General features: G+C 42.2%; 2 protein-coding genes across 9 annotated transcripts in view; both read right to left on the bottom strand.

Annotated features, from left to right (window-relative positions):
* Nucleotides 1-3,032: 3,032 nt before the first annotated feature.
* mtmr1a (myotubularin related protein 1a) lies at nucleotides 3,033-15,591 on the bottom strand. Of its 5 annotated transcripts, XM_020491288.2 has the most exons (18): nucleotides 15,256-15,591; nucleotides 13,832-13,934; nucleotides 13,599-13,625; nucleotides 13,149-13,172; nucleotides 11,067-11,142; nucleotides 10,723-10,817; nucleotides 10,482-10,589; nucleotides 10,050-10,151; nucleotides 9,802-9,885; nucleotides 7,204-7,353; nucleotides 6,723-6,911; nucleotides 6,153-6,338; nucleotides 5,873-6,031; nucleotides 5,596-5,643; nucleotides 5,392-5,484; nucleotides 5,091-5,204; nucleotides 4,783-4,959; nucleotides 3,033-4,503 (listed from the first exon to the last, which is right to left on the bottom strand). In XM_020491288.2, exons 1-18 carry the CDS (start codon nucleotides 15,378-15,380, stop codon nucleotides 4,330-4,332), a joined length of 2,034 nt encoding a protein of 677 aa, XP_020346877.1. In that variant the 5' UTR covers nucleotides 15,381-15,591; the 3' UTR covers nucleotides 3,033-4,329. The 5 variants fall into 5 exon arrangements, with proteins under 5 accessions (XP_020346877.1, XP_020346878.1, XP_020346880.1 ...); XM_020491289.2 differs by lacking the exon at nucleotides 13,149-13,172; XM_020491291.2 differs by lacking the exons at nucleotides 13,149-13,172; nucleotides 13,599-13,625.
* Nucleotides 15,592-17,888: 2,297 nt separating this feature from the next.
* The window catches only part of LOC109896872 (myotubularin), a 62,785-nt gene continuing 56,157 nt past the window's right edge, over nucleotides 17,889-24,516 (bottom strand). For 2 of the 4 annotated variants that reach the window (XM_020491295.2, XM_020491293.2), the window contains one exon: nucleotides 17,889-23,880. In XM_020491295.2, coding sequence (XP_020346884.2) covers nucleotides 23,698-23,880 — 183 coding nt within the window. In that variant the 3' untranslated portion in view covers nucleotides 17,889-23,697. The remainder of the gene's footprint in view (nucleotides 23,881-24,516) is intronic. The other 2 variants (XM_031832089.1, XM_020491294.2) reach the window with 1 other exon arrangement.

The following is a 24,516-nucleotide window of genomic DNA, read 5'->3' as shown; positions in this document are numbered from 1 at the left end:
TACCCCCTCACAGCCGGACGTGACCGGGAGACCCATGAGGAGTCGCACAATTGGCCCAGCTAAATCCGAGTTAGGGGAGGGTTTGGCTATGTTCCACCCACGTAATATGGCAACAATATGCAATATTTCACATTGTTTGTCTGCATAACTTAAATCGAACACATTTTTATGAGGCAAAGTCCGCCTGACCAATAGTTATTGCTCTAGTATCCAATGGTGCCACTGACATCTATAGTCCCACCAACTGGTCTGGTGCAGCCAACTAAGGTCCAGGCTGTATCACACCTGGCCGTGATATCACAACCCGCAGCGTTGTCCAGGTTTAGCTGGTATAGGCCATCATTGTAAATAAGACTTTGCTCTTAATGACTTGCCTATTTAGATAAATGTTCAATAAAAAAATATATTTTTTAAAGGTAGCAGTGAATTAATATTCACATTGCTTCTAAGGCCCATATACATACGGTTTAAATACCAAATTCCATGGCCCCATGTCCATCGGTTCATTTCTTATAGCCCTGGTGTGGGCGAAGCAAACTCCTGTGACTGGCATACGCCCCCAAAAGACATTTGCTTGAAAAACGAGTGAAGCTACAATATTACTGTTTGTCCCTCTTCAGACGCCATAGCAACAACATAGCCAGTATACACTTCCTCAAAAAAGTCTGAATTAATCTAAGATAAATCAAGAATTCTGTAATTAATGTTGACATTTTTGGTCTTAGTCGTGCAATTGTACATCTAACTTGGATGTTTGGTGGAGTATTTATCAAGTGATTTTTTTTCTCATGAAAACTAGTTGTCTCTCGTTGAATAAAAAACACTTAATTGAAGAATCCCGTCCATAGTTCCCACTCCTACTACGAGTAGTACTGTTGACCATCAATGGCCGTAGACTTCGGCTACCAGACTGACTTGCCTCAAGAAACATTTTGATGTGTGCGAACAGTCGGCAAAAAAAAAAACGAAACGTCAAAATGTTGTCATAATATTTGCACAAACTGTTTTGACTGGGAAGCATGCGACAGGCTTTATGGTTCATGAGAAGATGATTTTTCAAGTATTTTTCTTATTAGCATATGTGCTAACGTGCATTTATATGTACAGTGTGGCCATATCTGAATACGGCAACTATTTTTTACTGAAACCCATTTAGACTGATGTAACGATGTAAATACAACATATTGAGTGAATCTGCCGTTACGGTTCATGAGAATATGATTGCAGATGATTCTGAGCATGAGTGTTACATCTGCAAAGTATCTTGCCACCAACAAAATGTTGAATATTTGGGGCATAAAATAATCGAAACATAATAAAAAGTACATTTGAATCAGCCTGAGGCTGATGCCACGCAGGTGTTTGTCCACATGCATATACACACTCTCATTCAAATAAACACATACAAGAACACGCACAAACATATACAGTTGGCATTTGCTGTTATGATTTTAGTTGTCCTTGATGTCCTTTGTTTAAATGTATTATTTGGTTTTATTATATTTTTTGCGTTGTTTGCTTCTGTCGTTTCCTTTTTTTCTCTTTAGTTCATTCTCTTGGTTATTGGGGGATTCTTGGAAGTGGGGAATGGAATTAATTGTAGTTCTTGGGAGGGGTCTCGAATGGTTGAGGGACAGCTATTGGGGAACTGTGTGGGGGGGGGGGGGGGGGGGGATCTTGGAGGGTTCTGGTTCACGTTTTTTGGCCTGGCAGGAGATCGGCCAACGTGCCCTTGAGCAGGACATTGACCCTGGATGCTACTGTGTGTCTCTCTGAATGGGAATCTGTTGGATGACTGGTATGATGTAGTTGTTGAGCGGCTTCACTGCAAGTATATTGTATGTTTCGAATATTCAATAAATATTTGCTATTAATAGTTTCCTTGTTTTAAAAAATATAAATACCAAAATAGTGACAAGTTTCAAGTTGAATGTACACATAAAATCAGATTTTTGATTTGTCAATAACTCAACCATCTTTTGACCAATTCCTTAGCTTTTCTCAAACTATGGGCCTACATTCAATTTGGTCTCATATGATACCAATTTGGTGTCATTTAGTCATATAGTTCAGGAGAAGAAGATTTTAAGTATTTTTAGCATATTACAATATGTGCTAATACTATTTCTCAAACTCCTTAGGCACTATTGTGATGAGTCCAAATACCAAATTGAGTTTCTGACTTTTAGTCCATGAGAAGATTTATGATTATTTGATGCATTACCATTATATAGTTAAACATGTAAATAGTTAAGTTTCCTTTTTTAAATTTCAATGCCAAACTTAACATTTCCATTTGATTCCAGGCCATTGTGGAGTGGATTTACAAAGGATATAAATAGACAGGTCAAATCAAATTTCCTGATTTATCAATAACTCAGCCATCTCTTAACCAATCAGGGGTATCAAACAGAGGGCCGAGTGTCTGCAGGTTTTTCCTTTCAATTAAGACCACCAGGTTCCTTAATAAAGGGAAAGAGGGATGCCGTGTCAGTTGTCCAACAATGTATTCAACTGAAATGTGTCTTCCGCATTTAACCCAACCCATCTGAATCAGAGGTGCGGTGGGGCTGCCTTAATAGACATCCACGTCTTCGGCGCCTGGGTTAACTGCCTTGCTCACCAGCAGAACGACAGATTTTTACCTTGTGAGCTCGGGATTCGATCAAGCAACCTTTCAATTACTGGCCCCACGCCAAAACCATTAGGCTACCTGCCGCCCCTTAATTAGTGACCTTAATTCATCAATCAAGTACAAGGGTGGAGCGAAAACCTGCCGACACTCAGCCCTCCTTGGAATGAGTTTGACGCAATGTACTTTAGCGTTTCTCAAGCGAAGTTAAAAGATGGGCCTACATACCGAATTTGGTGTTATTTGTACATTTTCAAGATGGAGGAAAATGAATCCTGACCTTATGGGTCCTTGAAGCAAATTTGTTCACCCATGTACAATGTTTCAAGTCTCTAGGTCAAACGGGGCGATGGATATGAGGGGGTAAGTGAGACTGCTTATAACAGCGCCACCTATAGGCCAGTTGGTGACAAGTTTTATTTATTAAGTTACTCATGGCCTCTAGGTTTTGTGTGCCAAATTAGAACATTTGTTACCAATCTATTCTTGAGTTATTTGACCATGTCAACCCCCCAAAAATAACTAAGAGAAAAACAATAGGTTACAATAATTGGAAAATAATCACATTTACCACAGAAAAGATCAATGAAGTTGCAGCACAGTAATGAGAACATAAACTTGACACAGGAAACAGTGGTTATAACCAATCACATGAAACTAGAAACAGTTACAACCACCATATACAGTAGGAACCATACACAATATCGAAGACATTAAGGTTAGTTAGACTTCAATATCATTTATCTAATCCTCAAGGAAAAGGATATTGGTATCACAGGATGTCAGTATTGCTGAAGTGTGTCTTCAAAGCCACAAAGGGGATATGAGCTCAGACCACATTACCATTGATTAACGTCGGCAGAGGGCAAGGAGAGCATCTCGGTGTAAATGGTAACCTAAAATAAGGATTTGGCGTCACCACAATGAAAGAAAAGTCAGCACAACGAAAGAAAAGTCACAAAGGAATACCAAAGATAACAAGAATACAAGATATAATACAGATCATATGGATATCACCATTGCATAGAAATTAAACACACATTGAATAGGAAAAAAATGACGTAAAAAAAACACGTGCACAGAGACTTTCAATGGAACGTGTTGATAGGAACACAACATACACAAAAAGGTAAACCTCCACATTAAACGGACGGACAGGAAGAGGGGGGGCACATTATATTACAGAGGAATAGTTATGGCACAGCTGGATCAGGTTAAGTTAGTTCAGAGAGATAGAGATCTTATTCAGTCTACACTCCAAATGGCACCCTATTCCCGTCATAGTGCACTACTTTTGACCGGGACCTATAGGGAATAGGCTGCCATTGAGTTGATAATACATGTTTACTGGAATGTGGCAGTTAAGAAGTGCTATTGATAGTTTAGAAATATGAATTCAATTCAATTAGAAATTGTTGTCATTTGTAAAGAGTATACTTTTGGTAGGTATAAATATATTAGTTACATCTATTTATATTTACACTTTCAACGTTCAACAAAATATTATGGTGCATTTCTCTCAATACTGTAATATTTCTTTCAACAATTACATTACCCTATATCTTTTCTCTTATTTGAATACAACCAAGAACGAAACTTTGTTACAAGTGTGTACTTATTTTCTCTATGATAAAAACACTTGTGGAAAAATAGGGGAATACAAAGACAAATGTGTTGGTAGGGGTATGTGTGTGTATTCAGACGGTGGTGTGTAGGGGCGTGCCCCCGCTGTGTGAGGGTGATGATGTGTGTTCTGATGAAGAGGAAAGAGAGCCGTGTGATGAAGATGCTTCTCTCTGTAACTCTTCAACCTTCCTCTGTAACTCAGCTTTCAGGAACAACAACTCCTTCAGGTTCTGGTGCACTGGCATCTGATGGGGAGAGAGACATGGTTAGTACGATATACACAAACATACAACGCGTTTGGAAAGTATTCAGACCACTTCGCTTTTTCCACATTTTGTTACGTTACAGCCTTATCCTAAAATATATATATTTTTCAAATCTAGTTTTTCTAAATAGAATATAGTACGATTGGTACACAGTAAGCAGTTTATGTAAGTAGTAGGCAAGACAGATTTCAGACCCCCCACACACACTTTTCCTCCCTCCCTCCCTCCCTCCCTCAACAAGCGCACTACCACCCCTACCTGCGGCCTCATACGGGGGTTCCATCGCACGTAATACCCGGTCCACAGCTCCAGGTGTCGAACACTAGCCAGTGGGTACAGGACGTGGTGCTCATAGTCCACATAGAACGGGTTGGTGAAGTCCTCTGGTTGACTGTTGATGTAGGACCATAAAGAGACTGTCTTGGTCTGGACTTCCTGTGGAGGAAGAAGAAGAGACAGATGGTCAGGAATCAATTAACATTCCATAGACAGTTTTACTGTAAGAGACCAGCTGAGGACTGTAATACTCAGCCTCCCACCCCCGCCGGTGAAGAAATGATACTTACATTGACGACTCTCTCCTGTTCGCTGTTGTAGAGGAACGTACCAAAGAGGCAGCTGTAGAGGTGGTCCAGAATGGTGATTAGGAACAACTCATTGAACTCAAATGCTGCAGGGAACTTTAAACAAATAAAGAGACAGAAAGACAGATTGAGTATAACTACACAATTATTACACAATTACCTGTGTGTGTGTGTGTGTGTAGCAGAGAAATCTCACCAGATGTGTGTCTACATGTACGTACTGTGTGTGTTTGTGTCGGTCTGTACGTGCGTCTCTGTGTGTGTGTGTGTGTGTAACACTCACCTGTCGGGTCATCTGCCAGACACAGTCTATAAATTGGATGAAGAGAGGTGATCTCTCCGAGTTGGCATGGTTCTCATCCCCATGGCCCACACGCTGAGAAACACACCCACACAGGTTATTACGCACACACACACAAAGATCCTCTCACACATCTTTAAGAAAACACACAAGAAACAATGCGGACATCACACACACTCCTCTCACCGCGGCGAACTTGTGTCCGAAGCTGATCCACTCCTTCTCCAGCAGTACCTGAGAAGACACACCTCTTATACTTTACTTCTAACACAAATGACGAGAGACAAAGGTTTCCCTTCCTCACTCACCAGTCTACTCTCCCTCTCTTCTCTTCTCTTCCCTTCCTTCCTTCCCTCCCAACCTTCCTTCTCACCTGGAAGCCCCTGAGGGTGCGGTAGTGGCCGTCCTCTCTCCAGCCCTTAAACATTCTCCTCCTCCCCCTTTCCCCATCCCTCTTACTCACCTGGAAGCCCCTGAGGGTGCGGTAGTGGCTGTCCAGCATCAGCATGGCCAGAGAGGTGAGCTGGGCTGTCCGGTCCCACCCATCACTACAGTGGACCACCACAGAGGTTTTACCAGACTCCAGCTTGTCAGCTATACGCACTGCACCCGCAAGGAGAACCTGGGGGGGGGATATGTAAGGACTTGTGAAAATGTGTTGTGTGCGTATCCGTCTCTCTCCCTTGAGCCAGTGTGTGTGTATGTGCGTGTGAGCGAGAGAGGGCAAGAGAGAGAGTCCTCACCCGCATGTACTCTAGCCAGTGTGTCTGGTCGACTGCAGAGTGCCAGTGAGCCTCATCTGTACTAGGGTAGACCACTTCTTTCAGTTTCCTCAGTGACTCCCTCATTACGTGGATGTTGGGGATCTCCAGGAAGTTGAGTTCCACGTTGGGATAGAAACTCTCACTCTCATAACCACCATCCTTAGCCTGGAGGAGAGAGGGGTGGAAAGGACATTTAGCAGAGCGAAAAAAGGAGTGGCAAAAGAGAAAAAAAAGAGAAAATGAAAAAGGGAGAGGGTAGGAGAGAGAAGAGATGGAAACAGACACGAAGTAATCAATAGCCCTTGGAGAGCTGGTGGTGTGACATAAGAGTGACCTCATAAAACAGGCAGACACAGTTACAGGACATTCACCAAAATTGCTCAAAACACCGTACATACCAGACATTTACCATACCGTCCCTTTACGGTCCCCATAAAACACGTTGTGATATAGAACATAGCAGAGATTCAAGTCAAACTAATCTTGAACACCAATGCTTACATCACGGTCTCCAGTTGACGACATCGGTCTTAAATTGCAATAGATCACCTTGTTGTTGTCTGCCACGCTGCTCTGTCGGGCGTCAAATATGGTGAGTTTGTGAGACTGTGCGTTAGCATCCATGATGGTCTGGAGGTATCTTTCGTCCTCCTTACAGCGCCGGTCAGAGGGTCCCACTAAAGGCTGACTGCTACGGACTATAGTGGCCTGGCTCTCCGGGTGGATCCATGACAATACCTAAAGAAGAGGAAGGAGAGAGAAGGAAGGAAGGAGTTAGCTGGCTGCTAACGACTATAGCGGCCTGGCTCTCTGGGTGGATTTATGGTAAACACCTAGCGGGGTACAAGGTAAGTTTCGGCATAAGGAAGAAAAGTTTAGGAAACTTTCCAGGTAACTTTTAAAATAACAGCACATTTAAACATGTACACAGTATACACACAGCTAGCACCAACAGGTAAAACACATATCTTTAAAACCTTTTTTTTTTTTTTTTTACACATACCACCCCCTCACACATCCCCAGACGTACCGGTATGCGGTGCCTGGCCCTGAAGGCCACAACTCGTTTGAGGTCATCGTCCTTGATGCTAGTGGGGATGACCAGCAGGGCAGGGTAGGTGTCACACACCTCATAACTACTGTTCATCTTACTGATGGCCCAACTCTCGTTGGGAAGACCCTGGTGTGGGGAGAGCAGGAATACAAGAGCCTCTAAATGTAGTGAGCAACAGTTCATTCATCAGTTCTTTGACTACAGCATTGTTTAAGACTGTTTTCTGATTGGCAAGAAGGGCATTCTAGAAATGGGCATTAAAAACAGATATAAATCAAATCAAATCAAATCTTACGGGACAGTTGGATGTCTCTGGGACAGATACACTGCACACGCAAGACCATCCTTGCTACAAAGTTACAGAACGCAAAACCAACATCCACACAAACGGATATTGGATACATTGTAAACGCAGGCCGAACGAGGGGAAAAAACGTAGCTAGCTAGCATTCATTTGTTTGTTTTTGCAGAGACATCTGATGACCTAACGTGGCGAGTAATGGGATGAACATGAATGTCCTCGGTCCTTCAATGTTGCAGTCATGACGCAAGTGGCGCTATGCTGTCAAATCCTCCCACATATTTGTAGTTTGACCAGCGGTTTTCAGCAACTGACATTGTTGAATTCATTTGTCACATTGGCATGTTTCCTAGCAACAAACTATTTAGCTAGCTTCTAGCCTAGTTTTTGATATGCAATGTGAATGATATCCTCGTAATGAACAAAGTCCTGACAAGAAGACACTGAACGTGCTGTGATTGGCTCAGTGTTCTGTCACTCAAGGGGACAGCGTCACCGCCAAGTCTAAGAGTAGAGCAAAACAATTCTAGCCCCTTGGGTGCCGTCATAGAGTTACATTAGAAGTGCCCATCCAAGAAGGCTCAAAGTTATAGGCCACAGATAAAATGACATCAAATCACATATTTACAGTAGAATTTGTTCTTAACTGACTTGCCTAGTAAAATAAAAGGTAAAATAAAATAAAAAAATAAAGACTGATCATGTCAACATCATTCTTTCAAAATCCTAGCCAGCAGTTATTCTCATGAATCAACACTACTGGCAAATCCTTTTTAATCCTTGTCATATGAAGAGAAATTATAGGTAAAACATATCAGTGCTCATCGGCCATAAACATTACACAACTAGTTGGAAATCGCAAATTCAACAAATTAGTGGTTTGGAAGGAATCAGTGTGACTAAATGCAAGCATTGCAAAATCCTTAGCCTGCTATTCAGTGGAGTAGCTGTGTGTTCCAAAGTCTAAGATTAAGGGTCTTTTTTCCTAGTTTAAAATTATAAACATTCAACATTGGCCATGCTGTCAACGAAGCATGATTTGTGCCGCGCTCAAAACAACTTAACTCGGAACGGCAAAATCTGACCTCAGAGAGTTCAAGACAACTGGGAACGAGCTACGACTGGGAAAATACATTTTGAACTTTCATCCAACTCGGAATTGTAAAAAAGTTCGATGACAGAATTTGCCAACGAAGGGCCGCCGCGCCACCTTCCTGTTCAAGTGAACACAGCACAAGAAAGTGTTTATTTGATATGCATACTATAGCTAAGAAAGTAATACTAAGTGTATGTTGTGTCGTAAGCTGTTAGTAGCCCATGTTTATCACCCTAATAATTTGGTCTATTTTCACCTCTTCATTTCGCCTACTGTTCTGACTTGTGGTGCACATGTAGCCTATAACCTGTTTTTGAGAAATGTAATCATTGAATATTGTAAGAGCTTTCGTTGTCTGCTTATATGCCCCCTTTATTTATCTTACGGTTCTGAATTGGTGTACAGGAAGAACACTAGGAACGGTCCATGTTCTGAATTATGTTGCTGTACATTTCAAAAGTGTTGAACAAATAGTTATATTGACTACGTCCATCCCAGCTCGCTCATTAATGTCTTAATCGAAATTATCCGTTTGCCGTCCCCTTATGCCATAGTTTATACATCTCAATTGTCAGCAGAAACCACATTGGCTATGTTTTTTTTAAAGGAAGTAAATGAGGCTGAATGAACTGTTTCACTGCCAAACAAGGCTCCGCTCATAGCCAGGAGTAGCAGTGGTAAGGTGTGGGGACTGCTGTTGGGACAGCTTTATGTAGGCCCTAACAGTTTGCGGACACCGTTTATCACCGTTCTAGTTCAATTAATGTATTGTTTAGTGATGTGTTGTGGCTTAGCTGGTATGTATCCCACGTTTTTTTGCCCCGCCAAGATTTACATGCTAAAATCGCGACTGGAACTAACAACCACCAGATTTAGTGGAAAAAATTTGAAGGTGTGTATTCACATGTCAAAATGAAAATAGAATTTAAAACATGTTATTTCTTCCGGTAAACGTGTGCTTAGTTGTCCATTACTTCCTAAGTAATGTACCGGAATGTCTGCATTTATCCATTACATATACGTTAGTCTTACATGAAACATTTCAAAAGGACTTTGAGACTCAAAGCAAATAAATCTCAAGGGATTTCTCCAATTACACAGAAATGTTCAGATTTTCTAATGTTGGAAAATCAGGAATACTATTTCTCATCTCTTCTCTAATATCAACCATGGTTACCTGTCTCTTGTACTCAGATATGGGATCGTACACCTTCCATCCGTCCACAAGAAACTTCTCCTTATACAGGAAGGCAAACAAGGGCTGCAAAGGGATAAAAACAGGGAGAGTAAGTGACAGGTCTCAACAAATGAACAAGCAAGGATTTTAACTAAGATCACAACCCATATTGCGTTACATGCCAGGCACCTATCAGAATGCTAGGATCCTTAACTCCCGCCCTGTATTGGTTGATTGACAGGTCTTACCAGGCCATTTGATAGGGGGAAGGTGTGTTTTGTTAGAACCTCCACTATCTCTGGTTGGCTGGCGTCCTCCTTCTTATAGGCAAACCGGGGACTACGCATGTCCTGATGGAGGTAGAGAGAGAGAGAGAAAGGGGGGAGAGAGAGAGAAGAGTTTTTATAAGTAAAATTTATGAATACAAATGACACCAGATCTTCCAACAATCGTTCCTTCAACTCTCTTACACAATTCGTAAACCTGTGGGCAAGCACATGCATTTTAACAGAGAATACTACATGTGTGTACTACATGTACTACATTCTCTCTTACCTTACAGAATATCTCCATGTCCTATGTGTTCCCTCCATGACTCTGGCCACTGATGGCGGTTGTTATGACTGCTTATAACAGCCTTGTGCAGGCTTAATAAACAGGCGTAGGGTGTGCTTTCTCACCTTACAGACTATCTCCATGCCCTGTGTGTTCTCTCCATGACTCTGGACACTGATGGTCTCGAGACGACTGATCGCACCCAGGTTCACATCCAGGATGAAGGGAGTATCCTGGGAAAATAGTGGGATGAGAATGGGACGGGAATGAGACGGGAACAGGATGGGGAAGTTCACATATAAAAGTTTGAAATAAAGAATTGGGTGAACGAGGGTCAAACCTGAGTGTGTATGTGGGTGCTCTTACCCTCTCCAGGCTGATAAAGTATAGTTTATAGTCAGTGCTGGTGAGGGTTCCTGTCACCAAGCCAGTGAAGGGACAGATGTACATCACATCCTTGGCTGAGGGGACAAACAACAACAAAACAAACAGAAACATGTTAACAACTAGAGCTCCTCTCATAATAGGCTGAAAACAAGAGAGAGGAAAACAGAAAGGTATAGAAAATGGGAAAATAAGTCCAAATGGAGAAAAAGAGATCTAGAGGGAGAGAGAGGCACACAGAAAAGTAGTGGCTGGATTCGAGAGAGAGCGAGAGAACGTGAGCGCGAGAGAGCGACAGAAGACAGAGACACAGAATGGATGCCCACCCACAGCCTTGATGGTCTCTCCCGGAACCAGTGGAACTTCGTCCATCTGGACCTGCTTGGTTCCGTCTCTGAGAGCCTAGAACATAGAACCATAGAGCCATCTCAGAGATCTAGAACTCTCAACAGAACATCGGGTTCTAAGCAGAACCATTTCTCACTGTCCGAGCTACAGCTACACAGCCAAAGAGAGGGGGAGGCAGAAGGAGAATGAAACGAAGGTTGTAGGTGGAAGAGAAGGAATGGAGAGAGCGGGGGGAAAAGAGAGAGAGCGAAAGAGGCAGAGGAATAGGGAAAGGGGCAGCAGTAGATAAGGAACAGGGGTGGCCGAAGGGGCAGGAGAGAGGGATGGAGGGAGTGATGGACAGAGAGCGAAACTTGCCAAAGCGTGGGGGGGAAGCGCAGAGTCACTATCGCCTTGGTAACAATGTCCCCTTTCCATAAAGTCCTGGACCAAGATGGGAGGCAAGGCAAGCGTGGAAGCAGAGAAAGAGAGAGCGAAGGGAAGAGTTAATTATCTTACAGTTGCAAGTTATCGTGAGAGAACAAGAGAGATAATGAGGAAAGAGAAAATGAGAGAGAGAACGTGAGAGAAAGAGAGAATGCAGAAGTGGCAGAGAGGTTGATAAAAGGGTCTTTGAGGTCACGGACGTGAAGCACTGTGGAGAAATTAGAATAGTTAGTCAGTAGAGTTCTAAAAGGAAGTGAAGAAGGGAGCAAAGCCACAACCTCGCTATGGGAAAAAAAGGTGATGTAATCAACGGCTAATGTTTAGTATATTGCAAATCAGTCTGACAGTACTTTTGACAGCATTCCAATATGTAGGAAGTATGGTTGGAAATGACAAATGCATCAGAAATGGTATAGAGAAGTTGAGAAGATCATCAGTTAATGGGTTTGTAGGATCTTCTGTGTATAAAATAACATCATCATTAGCCTGGTTTCCATCCAAAATCTGCATAAAGCAATATGTACATTTTCCCACCAGAGAGGTGCTTTCATCAAATTGACTTGTTTAACTAGGCAAATCAGTTAAGAACAAATTCTTATTTACAATGACGGCCTACCCCGGCCAAACCCTACCCCGGAGGACGCTGGGCCAATTGTGCACCGCCCTATGGGACTCCCAATCGCAGCCGGTTGTGATACAGCCTGGAATCAAACCAAGGTCTGTAGTGCCGCCTCTAGCATTGAGATGCAGTGCCTTAGACTGCTGCGCCACTCGGGAGCCCACTAAATTCCACTGATGGTTTTGCCACACAAATTGTTGCGTTATACAGCGAGAGTGTGTCCTCTGGTATTGCCACGTGTGCTCTAGCCAACAGCTCACAGACACAGTGTGGGTATAGCCTACTTCACGATAAGATTATTATGGACAAAAGAGCGAGATTATTTTTATTTGTCAAACGGCAGTCAAGCATCTATCATCATGTCACCAGAATAAAACCCTCTATAGTTATTGGAAAGGAGCATCAAGCTCATCACTGTGCACTTTCACCACCCGGGGAAGTAACTTATTTCATCTGCAGCCTTAATAAACTGCACGCTTTCACGAGTCGTAGTGGGAGGACCACAACACATTATCATGTGACTCCAAGTTCACTTCGATATGATGGTTATTATATCAATATTTGCGCATGAAGGTGATTCCACACATAATACATTTTACCGACACAAAAATATTTTGTTGACATTTGGAAAGTTAAGCGACAAATTTGCTGTTTCCATCAGGCCTGTCATGACATTTTTTATCCGGCATTTACCTTACTCTAATAAAAAGGTTGGATGGAAACCTGGTTATTGATTCTATTATTTTCCCCCCAGTTTGATTTAGAAATGATAGAGCCACATTTGTAGGAAGTAAACAGAAACTGCTCTGTTTATTACAACCATATCTAGTGGCTACCGGAGGCTACTGACGAAACCAGGGTTCTATGAACATCACAAATAAACGATATATAGGTAATCACAAAGAAACACACTGCGCTGTAGTTTACACACTCCTTGACAGGTTGTCAAGTACTAAGGTAACCTAGGAATGTTAAAAAGGCTGTTGGGTGGACGCCACCAGTCTTCAAATCTTACCCTGAGAACAGGCCTCTTGGACACCTGTTGGTTACAGACAACCGCACACACCAAGTTACTACACACACACACTCTCCGGGTTAACACTCACATACACAAAACACACAGAGCTAAAGGATAGGCCTAGAAGACCCCTGAACATTGTTGTATCACCGGAAGGCAAAGCTGCAGCAGACGGCGAGAGAAGCATTGACCCGCTGAACACAAAAGCTATAACATCAATTCAGAAACTAAAATGACTAAAATAATGCTTTCTGAATGGTGCAAAGAGAGCGACAGACAAAAGGTTGACTGTGGCCTTTGCAAAGAGAATGACATTGCATGACTACGTCAGTTGCTATAGAAAAGACTCAGCATATGGAAGACTACCCAAATCACTCGACCCAGGGTACATAGAGCGTGTAAGCGCACACACACAAGCAACACTGCTGCTGCTATGGTTAACCTTACCCTTGGGAGATCTGTCCTTCTCCCAACCTGTTAGTCAGAAAACACAGGTTATGACGTGGGTGTCTAAACCTGTTATTGTGTGCGCATTTGTGTGTGTTGTTATAAGCCTGCTATTACAAACAGCAAGTGTGTGTGTGCGTGCGCGTATCCATGCTAATGCATGCGACCGTGTGTGAGCGCATCAGTGCTTGTGCGTGCGACCGTGTGGGACCAACCACGTGTGTTTCCCCCACCTTGAAGTCTCTGGATGCAGTGTCTGGGGTTACGGATGATATCTGGCTGGAGATGGTGGCTGCTATCAGCTGCTTACACCACTCCACATGAGAACCTGTAGGACTGGGCGAGGGATGAAGGGAGAGAGAGAAACAGACAGACGAAGGTATATAGGGGACATACAGAAAGACAGAGACAGAGAGAGAGAGACACACACACACACACACACAGATAGACAAAGGAATATGGGGGATATACAGAAAGAGAGGGAGAGAGAGAGAGACATGAGGGAGAGGGGAATAGTCAGAGAGATAATTCAAAGGAGAGAGGGACAAGGGGACACAAAAACAAAGAGACAGACAGAGGGGGACAGAGGGCTCAATAGTGGTTTCAAGGGAGGGAGAGAGAGAGAGAGAGCAATGTTTAAGAGATACCAGAGGTAGGCAGTCAGTCACACACAGTAGTAGGCTGCATCACATAAAAAAAAGCCTGTTTGCAACATCTGGGCAAAAATAGGTCGCGGTTAGGCTGATTCCTGCTGGGCAAAGCCACTACTTTATAACAGGGGCGTGTTCACTTGGCACAGATTAGTGATGGGCATTCCGAGTCTTTTCGGCGAGCCGGCTCATTTGGCTCCCAAACGGCTCTTTATTCAAAATGCTTTAAGAAACGACATAGAACAATAAAAATATAATACTAATCTCCAATGTGAAGCCCAAAAGTCTGCCATTATGTCAGCTCGTGAAATGCGCATTCAAATACATTTTTAACTGGCCAAATATGGAATATTACGTTTTTTTCGCACTGCAAAAAAAGAGCGTGGACCAGATTTACTTGCTCTCCCCACTATTTATTGTTTGTGCAGTGAGGATTCATCCTCATTATTTTCTAACTTATCTGTAGAAAATCTTTTGAGCTCAAAAGGCAGTGTGAAAAATCAGGGAGCCAAATGAACGGCTCTTACACCGATGCGATTCAGTTCCCGACCCATTACTAGCACAAATCCCCTACGCCCATCTGGCGCTCTCGTTGCCGAATGCCGAAATACACAAGAGACACGGTAGTTTACAATGCATTTACTGCATGTTACAGAACAATGAAACGCTTTGAGGATTAACGTTAAACTCGTTGAAAACAACACTAACAACATATGTCAAACAAGTACCTAAATGATGCATGCAGGCAGGCTATTGCCTAGGAAAGAGCAAGTCACATTTCTACAACGATAGGCCTATACACGACACCGCCCAAGAGCCAATACACACAACTAACGCTGTAGTAACATTCTAAACGTTTTGTAACAACATATGACAAGCAATGTCTAACAACTGCAGCCTACGAAAGGGAAATTTGCTCTTATATTTCTACTGCCCAGTGCAAAATCCATCATAACAGTGTAGCTAGTAACAGTTTTGTAGCGAGACCGGAAAAGCTATATATTCACCTGTCCAATGTCTCCGCGCTAGCCTGTGTCGATCCAGAGTTGAGCAGCGCTCGTGGCTGGTTGTTTCGATTCGGTACTCCCGGCAGCGCAGGGCTATCTCCTCCTCCAACCGAGTGCTTTTCCATTTTAGTCTCCACTCAACCCCGTTTCCTTCCCGCTAGATGACGGATCAAATATGCTTCCTTTCTGAATGTCGACCAAATCTGTGTGGCGGCAACGTGTTTAAGAATTGACGTTGTTTTTATACGGATGAGACTGACTCTTCCGCTAGCTAGCTCACAGCACGAGAGAGAATACGGATGTTCGCTAGCTTTCGAGTCTCGTTCTGTTAATGAAATAGAGCCGGTGTGTTTATTTTGCAGATTTGAGGAAGCAGTCAGTAAGCTCAACCCTGGAGCAGGACAGCACACACCATGCCCAGGCGAACCATTAAGATCACCCAAAATGCTCACATCCTTACTAACCAGCTTCAGAAACACATAGATTGAGGATACATTTGAGGCCTGCTTCCAATAAATGGTTATTACATTGTTAGTGTTCTTGCAAAAATAGGTCACAAGAGGCTTACTACATGTTGCCTATTGTAACTAACGACTGGCTGAGGGCAAATGGCATAAACCAGCCTCATCAGCAACACATGCACAGACAGGAAAATGTAAAAGGGTGTAGGGATTTTATAGTAAGCCTGGAAAATGCATAGCCTAGATCATAAGAGGTTACTACAACATATAGCCTGATGTATCCCCATATTAAACATATTGATCACTTCAAAGGTCACTGGAAAATCAGCCCCATTTCGGTAATGTAAGTTTATTTCACATAATTTAACATTCGGTTATATAGAGCAATGTTCAACTTAATAAATTACAAATTTTCCCATCTCAAAAGATTAAATAAAAAATGGCTATATTAAGTGCCAAATAAAGTAAAATGGTTGACGATTTCATCTTAATTCATCCAAAAATCCCAGTGTGAGAGGAGAAATGGAAGCTTATTGTGTGCAACATGGAGGGGCAATTAAATGCAAGCTTAGTTTTCTACCACAAAACACCAGAAGTTTGCCAGAAAGAGTAGAACCAGCTTACCTGCATTTACAATGTGATTGTTGTTCCAACGTTAACTTTGAAAATAATATTTACAAATGAATAATTTCACCATATTAAAATAGCGATCAGTTCACATTACAGGGTTGACCTTAAAATGGGTCAGTTTTTTGTAAACATTTTTTTTAACCTTAAAATCAAATCACATCACTAATAGCCGTCTATTTTCCACCACAAACCGATGCTGGCGCTAAGACCGCACTCAACCAGCTGTATAAGGCCATAAGCAAACAAGAAAATGCTGATCCAGAGGCGGCACTCTTAGTAGCCGGGGACTTTAATGCAGGGAAACTTAAATCAGTTTTACCTAATTTCTACCAGCATGTTACATGTACAACCAGAGTCAAAGAAAACTCTAGACCACCTTTACTCCAAACACAGAGACATGCACAAAGCCCTCCCTCACCCTCCATTTGGCAAATCTGACCATAACTCTATCCTCTTAATTCCTGCTTAAAACCTCTAAAGGATCGGACTCTTTTTTTAAATTTTCGCCTAAAATGACATACCCAAATCTAACTGCCTGTAGCTCAGGACCTGAATCAAGAATATGCATATTCTTGATACCATTTGAGAGGAAACACTTTTGAAGTTTATGGGGGGAGTCCCCGATCCTGTAGAGGTTAAAAGCAAAATCTAAAGCAGGAAGTACCAGTGACTTGCTCAATACGGAAGTGGTCAGATGACGCAGATGCTAAGCTACAGGACTGGAATATATTCCGGGATTCTTCCGATTGCATTGAGGAGTACACCACATCAGTCACTGGCTTCACCAATAAGTGCCTGACTGAGTCTGTAATATCAACATGTTTCAAGCAGACCAACATAGTCCCTAGGTAACAACACATCTGCCACGCTGATCCTCAACACTGGGGCCTCTCAGGGGTGTGTGCTGTCCTCTCCTATACTCTCTGTTCACCCATGACTGCATGGCCAAGCACGTCTCCAACTCCATCATTAAGTTTGCAGACGACAACAGTGGTAGGCCTGCTCACCGACAACGATGAGACAGTCTATAGGGAGGTCAGAGACCTGGCAGTGTGGTGCCAGGATAACAACCTATCCCTCAACATAATCAAGACAAAGGAGATGATTGTGGACTACAGGAAAAGGAGGGCCAAGCACGCCCCCATTTTCATCGACGGGGCTATAGTGGAGTAGGTTGAGGGCTTCAAGTTCCTTGGTGTCCACATCACCAACAAACTAGAACGTTCCAAACACACCAAGACAGTCGTGAAGAGGGCACAACAAAGCCTATTCCCCCTCAGGAAACTAAAATGATTTGGCATGGGTCTTCAGATTCTCAACAGGTTCTAAAGCTGCACCATCGAGAGCATCCTGACTAGTTGCATCACCGCCTGGTATGGCAACTGGTCGGCCTCCGACTGCAAGGCACAACAGAAGGTAGTGCGTACAGCCAAGCACATTTTATTTTTAACTTCAGTTTATTTAGTAAATACTTTAACACTTGTTTTTCTTAAAATGGCATTGTTTGTTAAGGGCTTGTAAGTAAGCAGTTCACAGCACATGTGACAAATAACATTTTATTTGAAATACATAATCTCCAGAAATTACTTTGTCAAAACAACAAAATAACTAGGGCTCAACAACAATAGTGAAACATGGGTTAAAATCTTCCTAGAAGTCAGAGGGTGCACAGAGGGACATGCCAAAGTGACTCATTTCGTGGAACAACCCCACTAATGGAATAGACCTAGAGAACGTTCAGTAGTCTGAATGTCATTTTTAGTAGGGTTCGATTCTAGGGAGCTAGAAAGTATCTCATTTAAATGCAGCTATAATGTATAAAACAAGCATTTTGGACCAATTCCAATATCCTGAGGAGACGTGAACTGGTGCTTCTGTTATATTTAGGGCTGAGATATGCTATGATGGGACAAGGTCTGAATATCCACAATCTTCTCCGATCCACAATTTTCACATCAGCAGACATTACATAAGATATTTTGCACATTTCCTTATGATCTCCTGAATAAATAAAGGATAAATTACCACAAGAATTTGAATGACAGAATCAATCCATTTAAAAAAAAGTGAGAAATGTTTAAATTAATTTAATCAGCATTATTTACACAACAAGAGCCGGTCAAAACAACCAACAGTGGAGCACTCATACATGAGAGGGAGTAGTACAGCCTGGATCCCACATCGATTCGTGTTGTCTAGCCAAAACTCCTACGTAGTCTGGGTGCAAGTCTGTTTCTGCTTGTCATGGCATGAACAGAAAGTAAACCTCGTCTGAGCCAGAACGTCCCATAGGGCAAGAGGCCATCTCCTATTTCAGTAGGGTGAGGCAGGTGGTTGTAAAAGTACACCCCCTGGACAGAACGCCCCCTGAAAGACACTCAAGCTAACTCCTATGGTCACGAGTCATGACTCACAAGGACTTTGCAAAACAGCACAAACTGATTTGGAACCAGGCTAGGGAATCGTAAGTAGGCATTACTATGACAAAGAAACCCCCCTTTATTAAATCCCCCTATATTACCTACGTTAAGATATAATAAATGAAGAAAATTAAAAAAATAATGAGTGACAGTTTGTCTGTGTCCCAAATTGTGCCCTAGTCCCTATATAGTGCACTACTTTATCAGAGTCCTCAATTCCTCAAGGTCTGGCATTCAATCCAACTTGCTATGGGAATGTTTACGGCAGTGCCTTTGTTTACAAACTACGGTTAAGTTCCCATAACCATTCTGGCATTTCATTTGACCAAGGGGGAAAAAGAGCTACTCCTTAAAACACCGAAATTCGAGTTTGATTGAATCACGCACAAGGTTTCACAATCACAGGTAAAGAACTGAATAGGTTCCCAATTGAATCAAATATCCCACAAATCATGATTCAAACATGATTTACTGTCCTCTCTTCTATGTTAGAAAGCAAAAATGCCCGTAAGGTAAAATAAAACAAACTAAAGAAACTAAATTTATGGAACAACAAATCCACAAATTATTAACCAACCATTCAACGCAACAAAAGACATGTCTTATTACTTTCCTTTTTATAAAACGTGTCAAATTTCACACAAAATAAAATTATATTTTACAACAATATAACTTTTCTACAGTAAAATAGGTTTTGTTTGAGGTAATTATACTGAACACAAATATAAAAGAAACATGTAAAGTGTTGGTCCCATGTTTCATGTTCTGAAATAAAAGATCCAACACATTTTTCATATGCAAAAAAAGCATATTTCTCTACATTTTGTGTTACATCCCTGTTAGTGAGCATTTCTCCTTTGCCAAGATAATCCATCCACCTGACAGGTAAAAGGCCACTCTAAAATGTGGAGTTTTGTCACACAACACAATGCCCCAGATGTCTCAAGTTAAGGGAGTGTGCAATAGGCATGCTGGCTGCAGGAATGTCCACCAGAGCTGTTGCCAGAGAATTTAATGTTAATTTCTCTACCATAAGCCGCCTGCAAGAGAATTTGGCAGTACGTCACAATCTGCCTCATAACCGCAGACCATGTGTAACCCCATCAGCCCAGGACCTCCACATCCGGCTTCTTCACCTGCGGGAATGTCTCAGCCCAGCCACCTGGACAGTTGATGAAATTGTGGGTTTGCACAATTGAAGATTTTCTGCACAAGCAGTCTCATAGAAGCTCATCTGCACGCTCGTTGTCTTCACCAGGGTCTCGACCTGACAGCAGTTCTGCATCGTAACCGACTTCAGTGGGGACATTATCACCATCGATGGCCATTGGTACACTGGAGAAGTGTGCTCTTCACGGATGAATCCTAGTTTCAACTGCACCGGGTAGATGGCATACGGCGTCATGTGGGTGAGTGGTTTGCTGATGTCAACGTTGTTAACAGAGTGCCCCATGGTGGTGGTGGGGTTATGGTATGGGCAGGCATAAGCTACAGACAACGAACACAATTGCATTTTAACAATGGCAATTTGAAAGCACAAAGATACCATGACAAGATCCAGAGGCCCATTGTCGTGCCATTCATTCGGTGCTATCCCGTTTCAGCATGATATTGCACGGCCCCATGTCGCAAGGATCTGTCACACAAAACCTGGAAGATGAAAATGTCCCAGTTCTTCCATGACCTGCATACTCAACAGCCATGTCACCCATTGAGCATGTTTGGGATGCTCTGGATCGACGTGTACGAAAGCATATTCCAGTTCCGGACAATAACTTAGCACAGCCATTGAAGAGGAGTGGGACTACATTCCATAGGCCACAATCAACAGCCTGATAAACTCAATGTGAAGATGTGTTGCGCTGCATGAGGCAAATGGTGGTCACACCAGATACTGACTGGTTTTCTGATCCATGCCCCTACCTTTGTTTTTAAGGTATCTGTTACCAACATATGCAGATCTGTATTCCCAGTCATGTGAAATCCATAGATTAGGCCCTAATGAATTTATTTAAATTGACTGATTTCCTTATATGAACTGTAACTCAGTAAAATATTTGAAATTGTTGCATGTTGCATTTATATTTTTGTTCAGTGTACATCAGTTACTGTACTTGTACAAAGTAAAAAATAAAAATAGATTTGTCTTTGACATTTTTCGCAAAAAATAATCAACCAACTAACACAATCAAACAACAAAGTCTTCTGCGATGTGGTTATTTTTCCCTTGCAGTGTCGTTTTTTACTTTCCCCCGCTTATTGAGGCCAAAGACTTCCAAAGTGCTGCATTCTGGTGAGGCATTAGGTAGCCGCTAGTGCCCTCATTCTTTACCCACCAGCACCTTTCAACATGGGTGACTCCGAACAAGCCTTCTAAGTCATATCTATTCCTTCTCTTGTATGGCGTTGCCATATCCAGTATGGTGACCGTTTTAAAACAAGCGTAACCCACCCGAAGAGTCTTCACCAGAACGAACCCACAGCAACCCATCAACAGTTTCCTTTCCCCATCTTTCTCCCCCCTGACGACGAATCAGGATTTGACTTTCCCACGCCACAACAAATCAGGTGCTTCCTTTTTCCTGCCACAACCAAATCGGGTGCTTTCTTTCCCTTTCTCCCCGCCACAGAGGAACGATAACAAAGACAAAATGTATAGTTTGAGCAGAGAGGAAGAGGTGAAGCGAGAGGTTTCACTCCTGCCAAAATATATTTAAAAAATTGCCCAATGTGTTTCTATGGGCTAATTTTTGATCTAAGCTTGTCACTTGCCTTCCTGCCTTTGGGTCAACAACTCCCATTGCTGGGGCAGAGACATGAGCATCTCATTATATACAGATCTCTGGTTTGGGTACAAAACGTCTACCTGACGTTGAACCTCAGGTGGTCAAAGGCACAGAACTGGACCCGACCAGCGGTCCCGAGAACACTGGACCTGCCCTTTAAAAAGAGTTACTAAACATTTCTAGACTTCTTTTTACTAATCTTATCCCACATCTTATCTCAACCTCTATGGTAGTTATTGTCCAAAGAACTGTATCTTGTCTGAGAATACTTGGGACACCTTATTGTTGTCCCTTGAAAGTTTTTAAACTATTCTGGACTTTTCCACCGATCTTACCTCACCTCTGGTTGTTGCTCTTGTCAAAATAACTTTTTCCTGCCCATAGTCTTTTGGAGAATACTCTGTGGAAGTCCTAAAACCTTTAAAATCAAGCAAACTTGATCTAAACCAATTTGCTCCCTGGACTGAGATAAAGTGTTTTGAGACAAATGTTTAAAGACTGAATGAGCAGTAGGCAAAACAGCGCCTCTGTCCGCCCCACGACCGTTGTTATCGTTTTTGTTTTGTTGACGAAGCAGAGCTGGGGAGCGTTGCAGATCGTGGTAAAAAAAATTGCATTACATATGCTTCTATTCATGTGCAATGATGTCGGAGGGAAATAACCAGAATTAGTTGTTTGCAGTAACTTCTTTGTTGTTATAATCGCAAATGGACGTGGCAGTTTCACCATTAGGGATTTCAGGTTTAAGTTTATGCCAAGAGGAGTTTGACTGGTTTTAAGGTGACAGGTTCTAAGGTTCTCAAGTTTTAGGTTGGCAAAATGAGAGTCCTGTTGATGCAGAACTTTATTGGACTGACTGAGTGGACCTAGCCTGGTGCCAGATCGGTTTGTGCTGTCTTGCCAATTCCTATGGTCATTGTCATACTTGACATGCATGAGTTCGCAAGATAGCACTAATATATCTGGGACCAGGCTAGGGTGGACATTGTTGGAGATAAAACTCACAGCTCCTCGAATAAAAACCAATACAACTCAGTGTCATGTCTCTCCATAGACCTTCTACAGTAAAATACATGGGGATACTAGGCCCACTGGACATCTCATAGAGTGGACTACAGACAACCCCTGATAAATGCAAGGGCTTAGGGCTGTTACGAATGTATGCAATAAACTGAAGGACGCAGATATTCAGAGAATTTAAGTGAGTTGGGACTGGGGAACTGCAGGGTTTGTACTTACCCAACTTATGGGAGTTACCAAACGTATTACTGAAGTTACTCTAGTTTGTTATCCAAACTTAACTGGTTGACTGGACTGGTATTGCTCATATTGAGGACATTTGTACACTGATTTAAGTCAGCCAAATGCACTATTAGTCAAACTTTCTCTTTTTAGTATGTTTGTCATAACAGTTTAACAATGCCCTTTTCAGGTCTTGGAGTTGACACAGTGTACAGAGTTCAAGAGGAGCAGGGGCTATGTTCCCATTCTTTACTCTTCTGGAAATGTGCACTCATTCACCCCCCCCCCCCCCCCAATGGATTTAAAATGAATGGACTGGTGTGAGTAATACGATGGAAACTCCCTCCAGCCTGCTTTTACCGATGCAATGCATAAGCGTGATGGGGAGTAAATGAGTGCACACTATGTAAAGTGTAGAGAATCGTAATGCAGCCATTGAGTTTTAACCCTTCACACGTCCTTTATAGTTTATCTATAACACACTGAGTATTTATTTTATTTCGTATTAAGGCTTCTCTGTTTTTGCAGAAAAAAAACAACGTTATACAAAAGTTGTCAAAAGGCTGTACTGTGACATATTGCATAATCACCATAGTTAAGTTTTTGTTATGGTCATACGTCATGATTTCCATGTTATTTATCGTCTCCATTATTACTTTACTAACGCTATGTACAAAAAAACAACTTATTGTGTCTGTGTCAGGGTCAAATTACATGTCGATTCAGGAAGTGAATTGAAATTCTAATTCAAGAATCTGAAAAGTTCCTATTTGGAATAAATTTCACTTTTCAACTCTTAAATTAGGAATTCTATTTCCTTTGATTCATTGACTCAATTGATATCGAAGTAACCTCAACCCTGACGAACAAACACACACTCACGTGTGTGTTTGAGTACCCCACTCAGAAAGGGGTGTGCAGGTGATTGATGTGCTGCGTGGGCGAGGCCGCATTGGAGGCAGAGCTATTTGATAGGTGGGAGGAGTTAGGGGAGGAGTCAGTGAGCTGCAGTTCCTCTAGTTTCTTCAGGTATTCGTCTCTCAGTGCCAGGAGCTCCATGTAACGCTGTTCCACTGGACTCTGCTGCTGTAGAATAGAGTAGAGACAGATAGGGTAGAGTACGATAGGATAGGATAAAATAGATTACAACCACCACCAGGTGGAAGCAAAGAGAGAGAAATGAGAGGAGGGAGATGGATGGGGAACGAGTAGGGAGAGAGAGAGAGACAGGGGTAGGGGGCAGAATGAGGAGGGGAGAGTGAGAGAGGGGTAGAGAGAGGTGTGGGGGAGAGAGAAAAAAATACTTGAATGATATGCAAACAATGCAAAAAGATCAGCATATAAATAGAGATATAGACAGATTTTTTATTTTTTCATGTACATTCTATGCACATTTTACATACAAAGCATTTTTTTCCCACAGTAGTTACAGTATATAGCAAGAATATAGTTATTTGATATACATTACATCTGGATAGATAGTACTTAAACACATACAGCAGGGGTGTCAAACTCATTCCTGCTGATCTTTGTTTTTTCTATATAATTAAGCCCGAGACAACCAGGTGAGGGGAGTTCTTTACTAATTAGCAACCTTATTTCATCAACCTAATACAAGAGAAGAGTGAAAACCCACAGAAACATGGCCCTACGTGGAGCGAGTTTGACAAGTGACATATAGTATACATTATATATAGTGTTTTCAGTCAACTATTACAGTAT

Source organism: Oncorhynchus kisutch, linkage group LG9 (genome assembly GCF_002021735.2).
Source record: "Oncorhynchus kisutch isolate 150728-3 linkage group LG9, Okis_V2, whole genome shotgun sequence".
Taxonomy (NCBI): domain Eukaryota; kingdom Metazoa; phylum Chordata; class Actinopteri; order Salmoniformes; family Salmonidae; genus Oncorhynchus; species Oncorhynchus kisutch.
This window is presented reverse-complemented; position numbering and strand designations above follow the sequence as displayed.